General features: G+C 39.2%; 1 protein-coding gene across 1 annotated transcript in view; it reads left to right on the forward strand.

Annotated features, from left to right (window-relative positions):
- The first annotated feature begins 296 nt into the window (after window positions 1–296).
- LOC127438449 (ligand-dependent corepressor-like) overlaps window positions 297–16,522 on the forward strand; it is a 56,232-nt gene continuing 40,006 nt past the window's right edge. The window contains exon 1 of the mRNA XM_051694050.1: window positions 297–393. Within this exon, the coding sequence (XP_051550010.1) occupies window positions 297–393 (97 nt within the window). The remainder of the gene's footprint in view (window positions 394–16,522) is intronic.

Consider the following 16,522-nt stretch of genomic DNA (forward strand, 5'->3'; position numbering starts at 1 on the left):
AATTTCATTTACAATTAGTGCTTTGATAGAAAGAGGTCTAATGTTTAGTAGCCCTACCTTTATATGATGTTTATCTTCAATTTTTTGAGTGTATTTTTTATTTTTATTTTTGAGAGGGACATAACAGAAAAGTACTGCAGCAGTGAAGACCCCCATTACTTCAGCCCTACCTACAGAGAGAGAGAGAGAGAGAGAGAGAGAGAGAGAGAGAGAGAGAGAGAGAGAGAGTGCTGATGACGTTGACGCTGGGAAGCTCCCAGTTGAAGGTGCGCGCCCGCGGGAGGGGCCGATAGAAAATGGCGAGTCTGTGCAGAAGGCAGCAATGCACGATCGAGAGGCGCGGCTTTCGGCAGGAACTTGACTCGTGGCGGCATAAACTCATTCACTGTGTAGGTAAGCTCGTTTAACCTAACATGCAGATTTGTTCGGTACTGCTGCATATGTTGACTGAATGTTTATATTTGGGATAGAGGGACCGGTGTAAATCCGTTGCCTTTTTTACGCGGCGAGCGAAGCGTTTTTTTTTTTTTGTCTCGTAACGATTTTCTCTTAGACGCTCACCACCCGCTGGACCTTAAAAAAAATCTCAGTTATGAGTTTAGTTACGTGGCCGTTATTTGGCAGACGTTGCGTATGAGGTGTATGTTTGTGTTTGTATTTCATTCTGAAATAGTTCGTTTTTTGTCCAAACGTTCCTTTTAAGTTATTATATTATTTTAGGAAATTTTGGGCGATGTTTATGTATTGTAAGCAGGGCGTGTTACGTGTACAGAGGGAATTGTGCCTCGACCAATCAAACGCGTCCGTTTTGCCAGTGTGCGCGCTCCCTGTTTTATTGTAGGCTACTGTATTATTTGGGGTTGGGGGAGGGCTATGCGCGTCCCCGCCCCGCTGTCATGCTGGTGAGCTGCTGCGCGCGTTCCCTAACTCCCCTCAAATCATCGGCGCTGGGGGAGCGCGCATTGCTGCAATAGGGAAATGTCAGAAAACAATTTTGTATTTTAGGGGAAGGGAAGGGTGGGGGGTTGACAAAGAAAATTACACTGCGCATATTGGATATAGTTGTTATCGTGGCCTTGTCAAGGCTAGATTCAGACCATTTTAATATAATGTTTTGATATTGAGTCGGGCATACGCTTTTTTTGTGGAATATATGCGCTGATATTTGAGTCAGTTTGAACATTTTTCGCTCGCTTTGAAGCACTAAGGCCAGTCCACGCAAACATATCGTTAATGAAGAGCAAATAACGAACATATCTTTGTTGAATTTGGTTTGGAGAGCACATGAGTCCCATTTCCATTTGTTGTTTACTCTTTTGTTTGTTTGTTTGTTTGTTTCTCATTTTCAAAAATCTGACAGAAAATGTTGGTTCCTCGCCCCTCCCCCCCGTTAAATCTAATGTTTCATTAGCTTTGTTTAATCCCTTTAAATCGCCGTATCTGATGTTATCGGGGGATTATCTATTGAGTCTCAACCCCTAGGTTTCCTAGTTTTCAACCCTAGATTTGTTTTAATCTCCCTTTTAATGTCAGACAGAAAACCTCTGGCTTTGTGCATCTGTTAACTGCAGATTTTGTGTAAATGTTAGTGACTCTTTCTATCAACCACAACAATACTGATATTTCAAAGATAGCCCCACAAAGTCTGTCTAATGCTGAATTTATGTTGCCTACGAAATAGCATTGAACAAAAACGACAAATGTCCACTGAGAGCATACTTGGATCTCTATGGAGGGTAAAGCTTTTATTGGGTTTGATCAACATGTCGAACCATTTTAATGCATTGCACAATATCATATATGATACACTTGTCCTCGGAAATCTCTGTTTACTATGAAGAGGATTGTTTTTTTAATTGTCCGATGGTGACATGTCATTGAAACCTGCCCTTTGACTTTACTAATCCCCTTTTGCTATAAGGACAGTACTCCTGTCTGTGTATCCAAGGCCTGTTTCAGGAAGTAACAAGGCATTGAGGTGGTGATGGGTGTAATCATGTTGGAATCATTGCTCTTTTCTGTTCAGATTTATGGCAGATATTTTACAATGAGCCTTGAGCTTCGGAAATATCGATATTTGGCCATTTTGCGACTATCGGCATCGGCCGATAAATATGTTTGTTTGACAGATTAACAGAAGTGTTAACTTTCCCTTGTGCCAGTTCCAAAATCTACCAATAGATTTGTCAATGGACAGTCAACACTTTCTGTTTTCAAGGTTTTTTCTTTTCAAGTTGATGCTAATTAGAGTAAATATTGCATAAAATAAGTGTTTGTTCCACTTTTAGAAATGTTTTGTACATCTGATTTGCTATTGTTAAATTGTATTATGCTTATCTGCATTTATATCGGCCATCCTGCTCTCTAGATATCAGCATCGACCATTGAAAAACCCACATGACTAGACCACTGCTAAAAGCTTAATTACTCTGTTTAAAGCAAGGACTTAAAGTACGTTTTTGACTCGAACACTTGCATACAGTCGAACGCTAGACTTTCAAAGTCTTCATTTGACTATGCGCACATTCAAAGGTGGTTGGCACATGCATGCTACGACTGCTATGAGATACTGGACTATTTATCTTTCAAGAGTTTAGACCCATAAAGGTGTCTTTATATTCCTTCAGACTTTAGTTATACAAATGCAGCAGGCACGTGCCGTGGACTTTGAGACTGGGCAAGCATCAAAGATTTTTAATACACATTATTAAATGCTGTGCCCAACACACATTATACGGGTGAGTGTAATCAGATATTATTTAGCAGAGGTGGGCCACTCCTATTAAAATGAATGTGAGAAATTGGAACACCCAGCCAAGGAGCTCTCATGCCCAACGGTCAACGGATGTAGAAAGGAAGTCTCGCCTTAAACGTAAAAGAGCCAATCACCTTTTAGATACAGACATCACCTGTCAATCAACTCAAGAACACGCATGCGCATTAGCTATACAAGCCAGGAAAATTATGTTTTTTTAGTGTAATGTGAGGTAAAGAAGCACAATTTATGATACCAGTTCTGTCAGATTTTACTACTGTTTTAAAATATGTTCTTTGATCGTAATCTTGACCAACCGTTTTTGAGATTTCTGTGTTCCCCTATTCAAGTAGATAGGAGCTGCACTGGCATAACTGGAAATAGCATCCTGGGAGCATTCCAAAGATGGCCAACAGTGGACTGACTTGCTAGAAAGACTTTGGTGTGATGTCACGGAAATGCTATAGACGTAAACTGTTGCCTTAGAACCCACCAGTCAATGGAAACAATTATGTCACAGTGGCGAACTTCATGACCAAATTGTTGTAAATTCAGGACCGTAATATTGCTCTTATCACACAAATTAAAGACTGTCATATATTGAGTCGAGCATGTTTATGTCAATTAAATCATACAATGGACCATAATGCCAGAAGAGCTTGTTTTGACATACAACAAAAAGAAAAAGAAGAGATTGCCAGTAGTTTCAACATCATAGGCCTCACACGTCACTCTTCCCACAGTGCAGAACCACTGGAATGGACAGCAGCAATTAACTAATCTGACCACCAAAGACAACAATCTTAACCTGAATGCACAAGGCATATGTAACATAGACACAGCAGTCCACATCGCTTAGTAATTTTTTAAATTTTAAAACAGACACTGCGCCCTAACGTTAGGACTATAAAACAGACATAACACAAGAAGGACATGACTGCCAGATCAATACTTCATAGCCCCAGACTAACCAAACAATGACCTAGTATCTATGACCTAGTGTCAATGACAGATTTTTAATAAATATATTAACTTACCTTTACTTGAAAACAAAATCCATGCATCTCTCCTTGCGAATGAACATCTCTGTCACTTTGTTGTAAAAGTCGCCCGCTTGTTGAAGTTTTGATAGCCTCTCTTTCTCGATTTTTAATTGAAATTAATTTAGCCAAATCCGGATAGGTCGTCGATGCTTACACTGCAGATATCCATTTTAGCACTTAATAACGCATTAGTTACGTGGACTTCAACGTGTTGACACACAACTAAAATCTAGCCTATCAGATAGCGTGACTGAAGTAAGGAGCTTCTGATTGGCTTACTCAAGCTTACCTTGGCCTTTTGTTGTAGCGGGCATGCATGAATGTACAGTGTTGAGTGAAAGGGCAGTAAACAACGCTTTGAATCAGAGAAAACATCAAATAAAGTGCTTATACCTGAGGGTGGCACCAAAGCAAATGAATGAATAACTGTCTGTGCTGTTCAACTGAGATGAACGATGATGAATTTTAATGAAAACAGTAGTTCATACTGTATTAACAATTATATTTAAATATTTCAAAGTGTCTTTTTTCTTTTCACCGTTTTGTTAGGTAAGCACTGCTTACCTTGCTTAAATGGATGGCACATCCCTGAAATGCAGGCATCTCCTGACCTCCTCACATACGCGTTCTTGATGTGCATAGCCACTGTTGTTGTTTCTACTTTTGTCTCCTGGTGTTTAGTGGTGATTTTATCTTCTAGCGCTTCTTTGTGACAGCAACTGCTCAACTGAGAGTGTTGCCACCTTGTGGACCCCTTAATTAGTGCAAAAAATTCCAGGTGCTTGTGCATACTGCGAGCACTCGAGCACTCTGCTGATGACAAAACTTGCATCATGCCTACTGTACGCAGAGGCCTAGCGTGTGCGTCTGACCGAAGTATACTTTGGGCTTAAGCTTTTTGGATTTGTTTCTTGTATCTTGGGTTGTACATATATTTTTTTTATAGTTGACGATAAGGGATTCATTCTATGTGTTTTTAGGAAATATGAATGTAACGGGGTTCAAGGATGGGCAAGGAGGAGGCGGGAACCGGTAGAACAGTCAACATAACTTTAATGACATAAGTCAACTTAAACAAACATAAACGCACAGACACACACACACAGCGGCCGCGTGCATCTCTCTCTCTCAAAATGGCACCTCCGGCTCGTCTTTATCCCCCATCCGGCTGATTAGGACAATTCAGCACCGGGCGTGCGTCCTCACGGCCCGGCCACGCCCTCCTCCTCGTCACACTTCTCCCCTCCCCTCATGGGAGGGGTTGCCCTTCTGGCCGTCCTTCTGCCGGCAAGTCTTCCCTGCCTCTCTGGAGCCTTGGGAGAGATGAGGTGAGGGAGAGGGGAGAGGGAAAAAGCGAGGTGGAGAGACAGAGAGAGAAAAACTCGCTTGCCGGTCCCCGGACACATCGTTGCCTGGTCCACAGCCACTCCTCCGTCCCCTGGTGGATGGCAGCGAGTCCTCCGACCCCTGGCATACGGTAATGGCTCCTCCGGTTCCTGGTGGATGGCAGCGGTTCCTCCATCTCCCGGCGGACGGCAGCGACTCCTCCGTCCCCTTGCGGACGGCAGCGGCTCCTCCGCTTCCTGGCGGAAAACAGCGCATCCTTCCTCCTTCCCGGGTTTCGGAACCAATGTAACAGGGTTCAAGGATGGGCAAGGAGGAGGCGGGAACCGGCAGAACAGTCAACATAACTTTAATGACATAAGTCAACTTAAACAAACATAAACGCACAGACACACACACAGCAGCCACGTGTGTGTGTCTCTCTCTCTCTCTCTCTTGAACTGGCGCCTCCGGCTCGTCTTTATCCCCTTCCATCTGATTAGGCAGTTCAGCGCCGGGTGAGCATCCTCACGGCCACCCCCTCCTCCTCGTCACAATGAATTATCTGGACTCGAAAGTTTGCATTGGATTCATAATGACAGCTAAGATTTATGAATTAAACACTTAAGGTAGATTTAGCATGTGAAGCAGCAACCAAATTCTTGAATCTCCAGACTTGTGTCTGAAATATTGAAGTGTGTAAAAGTTGATTCGAACAGTGACGACAAGATTTTAGTTTGGCACTCAGTTGATAACACTCAAAGAATCATCATAAATAATTCCCTCAAACTTTCAGTGGTCAGAGTTCCAAAATCTAAACTCTGTTGTTAACCTGCTGTCCTGCATGCCAGTATTGCAAAACTAGGCAGTTATCTTAAATAACCGTGATCAGACGATTATTTAATAATAATTATTGGGCACTTCAAATTCCAATCACATTTAATGCCCAAATAAGGGAATTTTAAGCAAATACATAGGCTAAATGTCGTCAACGGTGCATTTGTCTGTCATTCAGTTGATCTCTGAGTGTCACTGAGCCGCATCGCGGATGTCAACCAGCAGCTTCTGTCCGGTAGAGCGTGTGAACCACTTCTCAAGCGCTCTGATGTGTGTGCCGCCAGCAGAGGCTTGCACCGAACTCCCGTGAAACACTGATAGTGAAAGCAAAGTGCTTTACTTTAAACGATCATATAATTGCAAATGTTTCTGGTCATTGTGAGCTCATAATACATAGTGTTAATGACACACAGTGACACAGAGGAGATGCACGCTTTCTCTGTTTCTGTGGAGTGATCAAATAATGAAATGAAATCTCAAAGGTTTTGCATCATGAGAAATAAGGGCTTGTGGGTTTAATCAAAGACCATTAAAATAATTTGTGAAAGTGAAGAAATTAGGACAGCAATATTTTACTATTGTAAAATATAATATAAATATAAAATCTAAATATATATTCCTCCTATACTCCTATACAGGAGTTCCAAAACAACCGTGTAAATGTAAAACTGACCAAAACCAAAGTTGACCAAAACGAGAGACATATTTTAAGTATTTAGAAATATTTTGATATTTAAAACATACATTTTCATGTCATTCATAAGTTTTTAAAGCCTTAAAAGGAAATCATATATCCCTTTTTTATTATTTGATTTATATTTGTGAAGTTAAATATGAAATATGACAGTTTATATGACAATTAATCGTGAAAGCCCTAAAAGAGGCATTAATCACCATAGATCTAAAACAGACAATTAATCATCATAATCGGAGTTATTTGTATGACAATTAATCGTCAGCCAAATTTCAGAATCATGATAGCTCTACTCATGCAATGTTTAAAAAACAAGATTTTAATCTATGTTAGTCTGCAAACCAGTTAGTTTGATGCTATATTTGTGCTATCAAAATATAATTGTAGTTTTTATTTGTTGTCTAGATGCAATCTGACGCTAAAGCACCTCCTGTAGTGAATGAACTATTGTATTTAAATGGACTGTTAACTATGTTTAGTTATTATCAGGGTCTTTGTTTTCCTGATGATGCAAACTACTAGGCTGCACGATGAATTAAACAAATAATCGAGATTACAATTACAGCTTTCACAATTAACTAATATTATGTAGTCCATGTAGGTCTATTCATGTTGCTTCCAAAATGTTATTTAGTGTAGGCAATTTTTTTTTTTTAGCAGTTGATAACTTTAACCATCAAAGAAGTATCCATTGCATACTTTTGTGTATAATTTATTCAAAATTTGGATAAAAGCTTTGTTTTTATGCTTTTAAGATGGCCAATGTGAATTTGACTGTTTAGGCAACTAGTCTTGATTTACCTATGGATGAAACATCAATAAAGTAATTCAGGAACACAGTTCTCAGCTTGTTCTGGATGTGTAGCCTACATACAAAAGATGGCATGCTGTTGATCCACTGCAAATACAGTAAGTATGTTAATGTAATTTATACATTGCAATTACAATATCCAGGGAAATTGTATCATAATCATGCAGCCCTACAAACAACACACTTACCGTAAATTTCAGTCTATTCCTAACAAACGTGATTGTATGGCTTCAGAAGATTTGGAATATAGCAAATAAGTTTTACGTTGCTTTTTTGTTCATTGTGGAGCTTGACAACCCATCTTACCAACTATTTCTGTTTGACTATTATTATACATTTTTTAATGAATTTTCAACTTACAATCAACATCACAATGACTATTAATTTTACTATAGCTTGATTTGCCTGTTTGTTTAACTGTAGGTAACTATTGGATGTCATTACATAAATTATATAAAGTATATAGCTATTATGTGTAAAATTTAGTTTGATGTATGTAGAGCCCTAATTTAGTTAAATAACCAATTGAGATGAGGTGTCATTATTTGAGTCCATATATTGACTGCGCATTACAGCGGCAAATCTAAGTAGTTTGATAGTTTGGCTTTCTTGGCTTATGTGTGGATTTGTCGCCACACATTTGGTTTAATGTACGAGAGAGTCACAAATTCAAACAAAACTGAAGGTCAGAGCTGCTTGCTGTGAGAACCATTGCCATCAGGAAAAATGTCACTTTTTATTTTTATCTCTAGTCTTCATCTACCTCCCCCTCTGTCTTTGAAAGCTTCTCTTTGCATCATTTTTCCTCTCTTTTCACCAAAGATTAGCAACAATCATATGGGCAATATTGGTCCTTGCAACATCGTGCTCAAATATACTAGTGCCTTTTTGGATATTCCTCTGACATTCAACCTATAACATGTAATACATTTCAGTTCAACAGCTTTGAGTTACTGCCTACATTAAATATCCCAGTCCTTTTCCAAGTTCCTAAAATTATGATTCATTAATGATAATTCACTTTGCTCTTTTGCGGTTTAAGAATCTTTTCGGCACATATTGAGAGAGACTTATTTTTCTAGCTTGAGCGTAAAATGTTTCTAGCAGTTCTTGAACATCCACCCCCAAGTGAAGAGGTTGCTGAAGTAGCGTCTGGAGCTATTTGACGGCAGTTTCCAGCAGATTTAATTGGTATGTAGGCTGCAGGAAGGTGCATTGATTCAAGCTGCATTCTGAAAATCAACAGCATTTTAAATTGATAAGAAATTTTCTGAATTGCATTTGGATTTTGTTTTTTCTGTTGAGAGATTGAGAATCTTCATACTTGTAGTCTATAGGGAAAACTACAGATTCTTGTTGAACAGAATATTATACAAATAAGTTATTAAATAGTTTAATAATGAAATAAATGCTGTTTGCATTGTAACTTAATATTTTGCATAAAATATTTAACCATCCACTGAAATAAACAACAACCAAAAATGTGTTCACATGACCAACGAATTGTCATGTTTTCTTTGCCCTTGTAGAAGATGCCAACATGTTTAACATGCTTTTTTTGATTCCAAATCATGTGTTAGTCATATAAACAGTGTTTAATAAATATTTTTAGGGTTTTCCAAAAAATAGAAAGTTTTGATTCTTCCTTCTCTTTTCAGAATGTAGGCTGGTTTGCATTATCTAGAGTTTATAGCTAGTTTCCACCACATTTACGTTGAAGCTTTGTAGCTGTCAGGGTTGCACTAAACCATGCAAACTCCTTTTGAAGTAGTCGCACTATACTCCCACAGAGATAATACTTTTGGGTTTTCTGTCAGATTTTGCTCAAAGTCAAGAGTTGAGAACTCTTACAGCGTTCAAATATGTCAGGGCAGGCTTCTAAGTATTTTGACATCTGGGAAGTCTGTCTCCGTTATTGCCTTCTTTAAAACCCATGGGATTCTCATTCTGTAAAAGGGCATCTAGATTAAATCTGTAGTTGATCCCAATTCTGACTTAAGCATAGCACTTATTTCGTTTTTATTGGCCATGTACCTAGCCTAGTGTTTTTTGATTGTTAGACCATTCGCTATTTTGAATGTTATATACTGTACAATAAATTTGCAAAATATGAAATTAATCTTTGCTCGTAAAGTAATTGCGAGAAATTAAGTGTACTTTTTGCATTTTAAAAGTTTTATTGTTTAACCCTATGTTGTGTTCCGGTCATTTTTACCCGGATGACTTTATTTTCGTATGTTTTTTTTTTTTTTTTGCCTTTATCCAATTGGAATAAAATTCCTTGACTTTGTTCACATATAATATTTGAAAACACACACACACACACACACACACACACACACACACACACACACACACACAAAAATTACTACTTTCTTTAAATTTTTTTTTTTCTCGTTGTGTTCCTGGTCAAAAATGACCGGCCAGTGGAAATGGATAGATTCGACTACAAAATACAGAAATATTAAGTGTTCAGGAGTATCCCATTCCTTTAGATGAGTGCATATGTGGATGTGTGTTTGCACACACAAAGTCCTCGGACACGTGCACACATACAACACACACACACACACGCAATGTGTGTTGAGCGCCCTTTTGTGCATCGTCTTTCCATGTACACTCTTTGAGGAATATTTCAAGATCTACTTATCATATGTTGTTTTTGGGCTCGTTTGAATCGGGATAGTCTGCTGTAAGTTACAATACATCATTGTCTATGTTATATGTATGTTTCAGGAAGTAATAAGGAAAAATTTGACAAGAAGACACTACTGTTTATTATATTTATGTGTGTCTGTTGGAATTCCATACACCAAAACTCACTGCAGTTTGGCCTTTGAGTTAAAAACAATTGCTCATTGCATTCTACAAATCGAGACCTTTCCAGTGATATATATCACATGGCTATCTCATCTTTTTTTTATGGTTTTACCAACTCTGAATCTAAATGTTGTGATAACAAATTTGCAAATGATGAAAATGAAACAGTTCTTATTTGTCAGCAAATTAAAAAGCATTATTTAAGAATTGGTAGGATCAGTTCTTATTAGCTCAGTTCAATGAATCCTTATATCAATAATATATATATATATATATATATATATATATATATATATATATATATATATATATATATATATATATATTAAATATGATTAAAAAAAAAGAGTACAAAACCTGTTATAATTACTGAAAAAGAAGTTGATAAAAAGATCTAATGCAATATCTTGTGATAATAAATGCAATATGAGAGATTTATAAACAATTTTTGACCAAGAACACAAAATGTGTTAGCACAAAACGAACATAGCACAAGGGTAAAAAAACAAACAAACCAAAAAAACAACACATATTTCATTTTGGACACATTTGTTCATTTTAAGGTCCAAAAATCACATTTAAGTTCTCTTAAAGTAGACTATTTGGTATTTTGTGTTTTATTTGCAATTAAATTTGAGTGATTCTCACGACACCTGCTCAGAAAATGTCTTGGTTATATTTAAGTCCAAATTGTTATGAAAAAAAAAAGTGTAATTATATTTTGATTTAAGACAATGAAGCTTAGCTTACATTTAGGACCATTATGATTTTTTGCATTGTGACATTATTTTCAAGACACTACTCAAGCATATTTTTAGGATATTTGTGTAACCATACTGAAAATAATGTCGCAATGTATAAAATCCTAATGGCCCTAAAATAGGCTTAATTTTCTAAAGGCAAAATATAATTATTAATTTGTTTCTTTTGATTTTGGAGTAAAATAGGACCAGGACATTTTCTTGACAGGTTTTTTTAGAATCACACATTTGTAAAACCTAAATTTGTATTTGCAAGAAAAGATTTTTAAAGTAAATGCAAGAAGTTAAAGCTTAATTTTCAAATAGGCTGAAACACACCTTCAGTAGAATTATTCAGTTTTCTCAGGTTCTTCTTATATTTTGTCCACAAATTGCCAAACTATTCTAGGTAAGAAAGACTTTTGATTTGCTAAAGTGAAATGTTTTTGAGCAGGCATCTTGTGCAAGAACATTGAGAGTGTTTCTTTTTGATACAGTAACAGTAGAGACGTTAAGACAAATTGCTCAATTTGTCCTCTTCTTGCACTGAATTCCTATAAATCCAAATGTATCAAAATCTGCCATATGGTTTAACTTTTTTTCCCCGTCTTATGAGACACACTATGGTTTGTTTGCCAATAAACCCTCTGAACACTCGGCTTGTCCGAAATAGGTTTAGATTATGTGCTCGACATGGGATGTCATAAAAGCAGCCTGTGGGGGGATTTTGAAGGAATTTGGTTCTTTAATTACATCTTTTTTTTTTTTTTTTGTCTTTATTGCTTAATGCTGCTTTTCAAGGAAATATTAGAATGCACTCCATTTGATTTTCAGTGTGGCTAACAAATGACAAATATTTTTAGGGTTTTTATGTTTTATGGTGGTTCAATTCCCACAAACTCTTATACAGAAATTTCTGCTTCAGTTTTTTGGCTTATATTCAGAACTGTGATGCAAACAAAACATGTGAAGCCCTTGAAAACAGACTAATAAAATGTTATACAAAAAGACACACAAATTCTATTTAGGGACAAAGCACCAAAAGTGCATAGGCACCCTATAGTGTTGTTAGTTTTCTTCTTATTATAATGCTTTTTCAGGCTTGAAGTCTATGACAGCCCATAAAACCGTACATAGGAAAGTTATGAAATTTGGCACACTGATAGAGAACACTCTCGCACGTAACTGTCCCAAATTTGGGGTCTCTAACTCAAACCCTCTAGCACCACCAAATTGTTCAAATTTTGCAATTGTGTTTATGCTCATAACTTTTAAACCTTAAGGCCAAGTTTTCCACCATTTTGAGTTTCCAGATAAACCTACTTTTTCAAACTCCTTGGCCGTATGTTCGATTTGCACATTTGTTGTGTATCATCTAGGGACACTGGGGACAAAAGATATCAAAAGTTTGTTGATAGGCCAAACCGTTTTCCAATAACGCTTCAACGGTTTCAACGCCAAGCATGCCAAAATTGACGTGAGGCTGTATCTTCGAAATGCTTTGCTTATTGACAGGAAACTTGGTATTGTTATAGCCATCATGAATTGAGGGGATCAACAGCGTTTTGGCACATTGCCACCTAGTGGTCAAGAGATATGAAAAATTGATATTTTTGCTTATAACTTCTGATAGGTTTGGCCTAAAATTATGAGGCTGGTCTCTTTAGATTCCTTGGTGCATGTCGAGTTGAACGATACCCAATTTTCCTATGTCGGCCATTTTTATTTTGTCATAAAATGCTGTATTTTACAAACGCATTGGTGTACGTTACGAAACTCAGTATGCATCATCGGCACTATGCCTTAAGTGTACCCACTGTATAAAAAGCGCCACCTTGTGGTCAAAAGTTATGACTAAATGTTTAAAAATCCTTATAACGTTTGATTATTTTGGCCTATCGTCCTGTCACTGCTCGCTTTAGATTCCTTGGGTCATGCTAAATAGGCTTATACCAAATTTACTATGGTCATGATTCCTGTATGCCAATTTCAATTTAATTGAAAACCTACTTTTTCGAACTCCTCCTAGGCTGTAAGTCCGATTTGCGTGAAATTTGTAGTGTATCATCTAGGGAAACTCACGACAAAACTAAAGAATTTGATGGCAACGTATTTGATGGCAAGTTGCCAAAAAGCATCTGAAGCTGTACCTCTGCAATGCTTTGCCATATTTTCATGAAACTTTTTGTGTTTCATATTGACCACTCCCTGACCTCACCATGTAAATTTGGTGACTGTGCCACCTATTGTTTTATTGCTGTTTTTCTTAAAGTCATATTCAGTGATGTCCAGTGACACTTCCGTACATGCCGTACGTTGGTGTGCTAGGCCCCATAATTGCTGCTTGCTGCTATATTTCTTATTGAAATTATTTGACATGCTTTCACGTGCATTAATGTTATTTGGGAGCACTTCATCTCAGTCCAAAATCCATGTGGATCCCAGCGTGTGAATGATTCCCTTTGTTCCCCAGCAGTAAAGAGCAGGACTCCATGTGAAAATCATATGATAAGAACAGCCCCCAGCCTGCTCAAATCTCATATCAATGACATCGCCCCCTCTCTTATGGAGATGATTTTATACTCTGGTGATCTAATGATTATTGTCTTTAGGGTCTTTGTGCTATTAAATGAGGATTAATCATGAATCCCAATGTATGGCTCTATTGTTCAGTAGCTGCCACTAATTAAAAAGTCAAATTAAGCATTTTTTTTATTATTTGTAAAATCCTGAATTACTATGGAACTATTTATTCCTGCTAATTTACATAGTACTGGTTAAATAGGGAAAATGTTTTAGGATTTTTCAATATAACCGTTTTAACGTTTTTCTATAAACGTCATTTGGTGGAAAGCATTACATTTCTCTCTCTCTTCAGTGGAGTTATTACTTTTTGTCTCAATATTTCAACCTATTTCAAAGACAGAATAAATCTCATTCAAAACTGTAAAGCTTACGGTAATATTTGAGCATATATAGGGAGCATGGAGTGATGTTATTTGTTAAATTCGGGCTGGTGCTTTTGAATTTAAATCATGAAAAATCTCTACTCATAAATCACATGAGAACCACAAAACAATAGGCTTTTATATATATTGCAATGTGGTTTAAGTGGGATATTTGCCATGTAGTCTGTATTTTATTCTTTTGGGCATTATAGGGAAAAGGATTCTCTGCATGAATAATCTCTTAATTTTTCGACTAATTTGATGTTTTTTTGCATTGTGTGAACCGGTCTTTATAACAAACAATGGCTAATCTTTATGATTTGACCATTGATTTGTCAGGAGTGGGACCTGTAGAAATCAATAGAAAGCTCATTTTGTGGGAAAGAGTGTGTAAGGAGGAAACGAGAAGCAGCTTTCCTGGTTCAGGTAAGGATTTATTTTCTCTGTCTGCAGCACAGTTACAGTCTCACAGTCTTGCGTTGTGCACTAAATTAATCTACTATCACACACCGCTTCACAAAATAAACTCTCATCATTTGTAATAAAAACTCTTTGCTTCTTGTTCGGGTCTGTAGTGCCCAGGCTCTCTCTCTCTCTTCTATTTGCGGTGTGTCTCTATTTATGCCGCTCTCCCCGTGCTCACTGAAATTAGAGACAGGTGTTAGACATAATTTAGCTCAGGTGTAAGCGCCCTTACCGCTTTCTCTCTCTCCGGAGAGATGCTTGACCACGCCCCCGCTGCCACATATCCCCACCGCCCGACTCAGGCTGGGGCGGCATCCGGCCTGCCTACCACTCCCCCCCATTCCTGGAAAGGAAGTCGGCGACAGCCATCTGCGCCCCCGGTCTGTGGACCACCTTGAACTTAAACGGCTGAAGAGCCAGGTACCAACGGGTGATCCGGGCATTGGTATCTTTCATGCGGTGGAGCCACTGGAGTGGAGCGTGATCGGAACAGAGGGTGAAGGCCCGCCCCAACAGGTAGTATCGGAGAGTGAGGACCGCCCACTTGATGGCGAGACACTCCTTTTCTACGGTGCTGTATTTAGTTTCCCTCAAGGAGAGCTTACGGCTAACGTACAACACCGGGCGCTCCTCCCCCTCCACCACCTGCGAGAGCACGGCCCCCAGCCCCCTGTCTGAAGCATCTGTCTGTAAAACAAAAGGGAGAGAGAAGTCAGGTGAATGTAAAAGCGGCCCCCCGCAAAGTGCAGCTTTAACTTGCGTGAACGCCCGCTGACACTGCGCCGTCCACTGGACCGGATCTGGAGCTCCCTTTTTAATGAGATCAGTCAGCGGGCTGGTGACGTCCGAATAATTAGGCACGAACCTTCTATAATAGCCAGCCAGCCCCAGGAACTGTCTCACCCTCTTTTTGGTCTTGGGTCTCGGGCAGGTCGCAATCACCGCTGTCTTATCAATTTGGGGACGCACCTGCCCGTGGCCCAAGTGGAACCCCAGATACCGTACCTCCACCCATCCAATCGCGCACTTCTTTGGGTTCGCTGTGAGTCCCGCTTGGCGCAGCGATCTCAGAACCGCCCTCAGATGTTGCATGTGCCGCTGCCAATCATTGCTATAAATGATGATATCATCTAAATAGGCAGCGGCGTAGGCTGAATGCGGTCTGAGGATTCGGTCCATGAGACGCTGAAACGTAGCCGGGGCCCCAAACAAACCGAACGGAAGTGTCACAAATTGGTGTAATCCAAACGGTGTGGAGAAGGCGGTTTTCTCACGGGAGATTGGTGTCAAGGGGATCTGTCAATAACCCTTCGTCAAATCCAATGTCGAGTAAAATCAAGCAGTGCCCAACCGATCGAGCAACTCATCAACGCGAGGCATTGGATATGCATCAAATTTAGACACGGCGTTGACTTTCCTATAATCCACACAGAATCGCACAGACCCGTCGCTCTTAGGCACTAGAACAACTGGGCTGGACCAATCACTGTGGGATTCTTCTGTTACCCCCATATCGAGCATTGCATCCAATTCTTCCCGAACAATTTTTTTCTTGTGTTCGGGTAATCGATAGGGGCGGCTACGTACCACGACCCCCGGCTCGGTCTCGATGTGGTTGTGGATGAGGTTTGTACGTCCCGGTAGAGGGGAGAACACGTCCGCAAACTCCTGTTACAACCTAGCAACCTCCGCGAGTTGACTTGGTGAGAGGTGGTCTCCGCAAGTGACCGGGGTGAACTGTTTATGTTTTGAACTCACCTCCGGTCCGAGCTCCGCCTTCTCGGGAACTACCGTAGCCAACGCCACAGGAACCGCCTCCCTCCACAATTTCAGGAGATTGAGGTGGTATATTTGACGTGTGCCCCCTCTATCGGTTCGTTTAACCTCATAATCGAGATCTCCCACTCGTCGTGTGACCTCGAAGGGTCCTTGCCACTTGGCGAGTAATTTAGAGCTCGATGTGGGAAGCAATACAAGCACTTTATCTCCCGGTGCAAATTCCCTTAGCTGAGCTCCCCTGTCATACAGTCAGCGCTGTCGTTCTTGAGCTTGGAGCAAATTCTCTTGTGTTAGCTGTCCCAAAGTG

The sequence above is a fragment of the Myxocyprinus asiaticus genome, chromosome 49, assembly GCF_019703515.2.
Source record: "Myxocyprinus asiaticus isolate MX2 ecotype Aquarium Trade chromosome 49, UBuf_Myxa_2, whole genome shotgun sequence".
In the NCBI taxonomy this organism is placed as follows: domain Eukaryota; kingdom Metazoa; phylum Chordata; class Actinopteri; order Cypriniformes; family Catostomidae; genus Myxocyprinus; species Myxocyprinus asiaticus.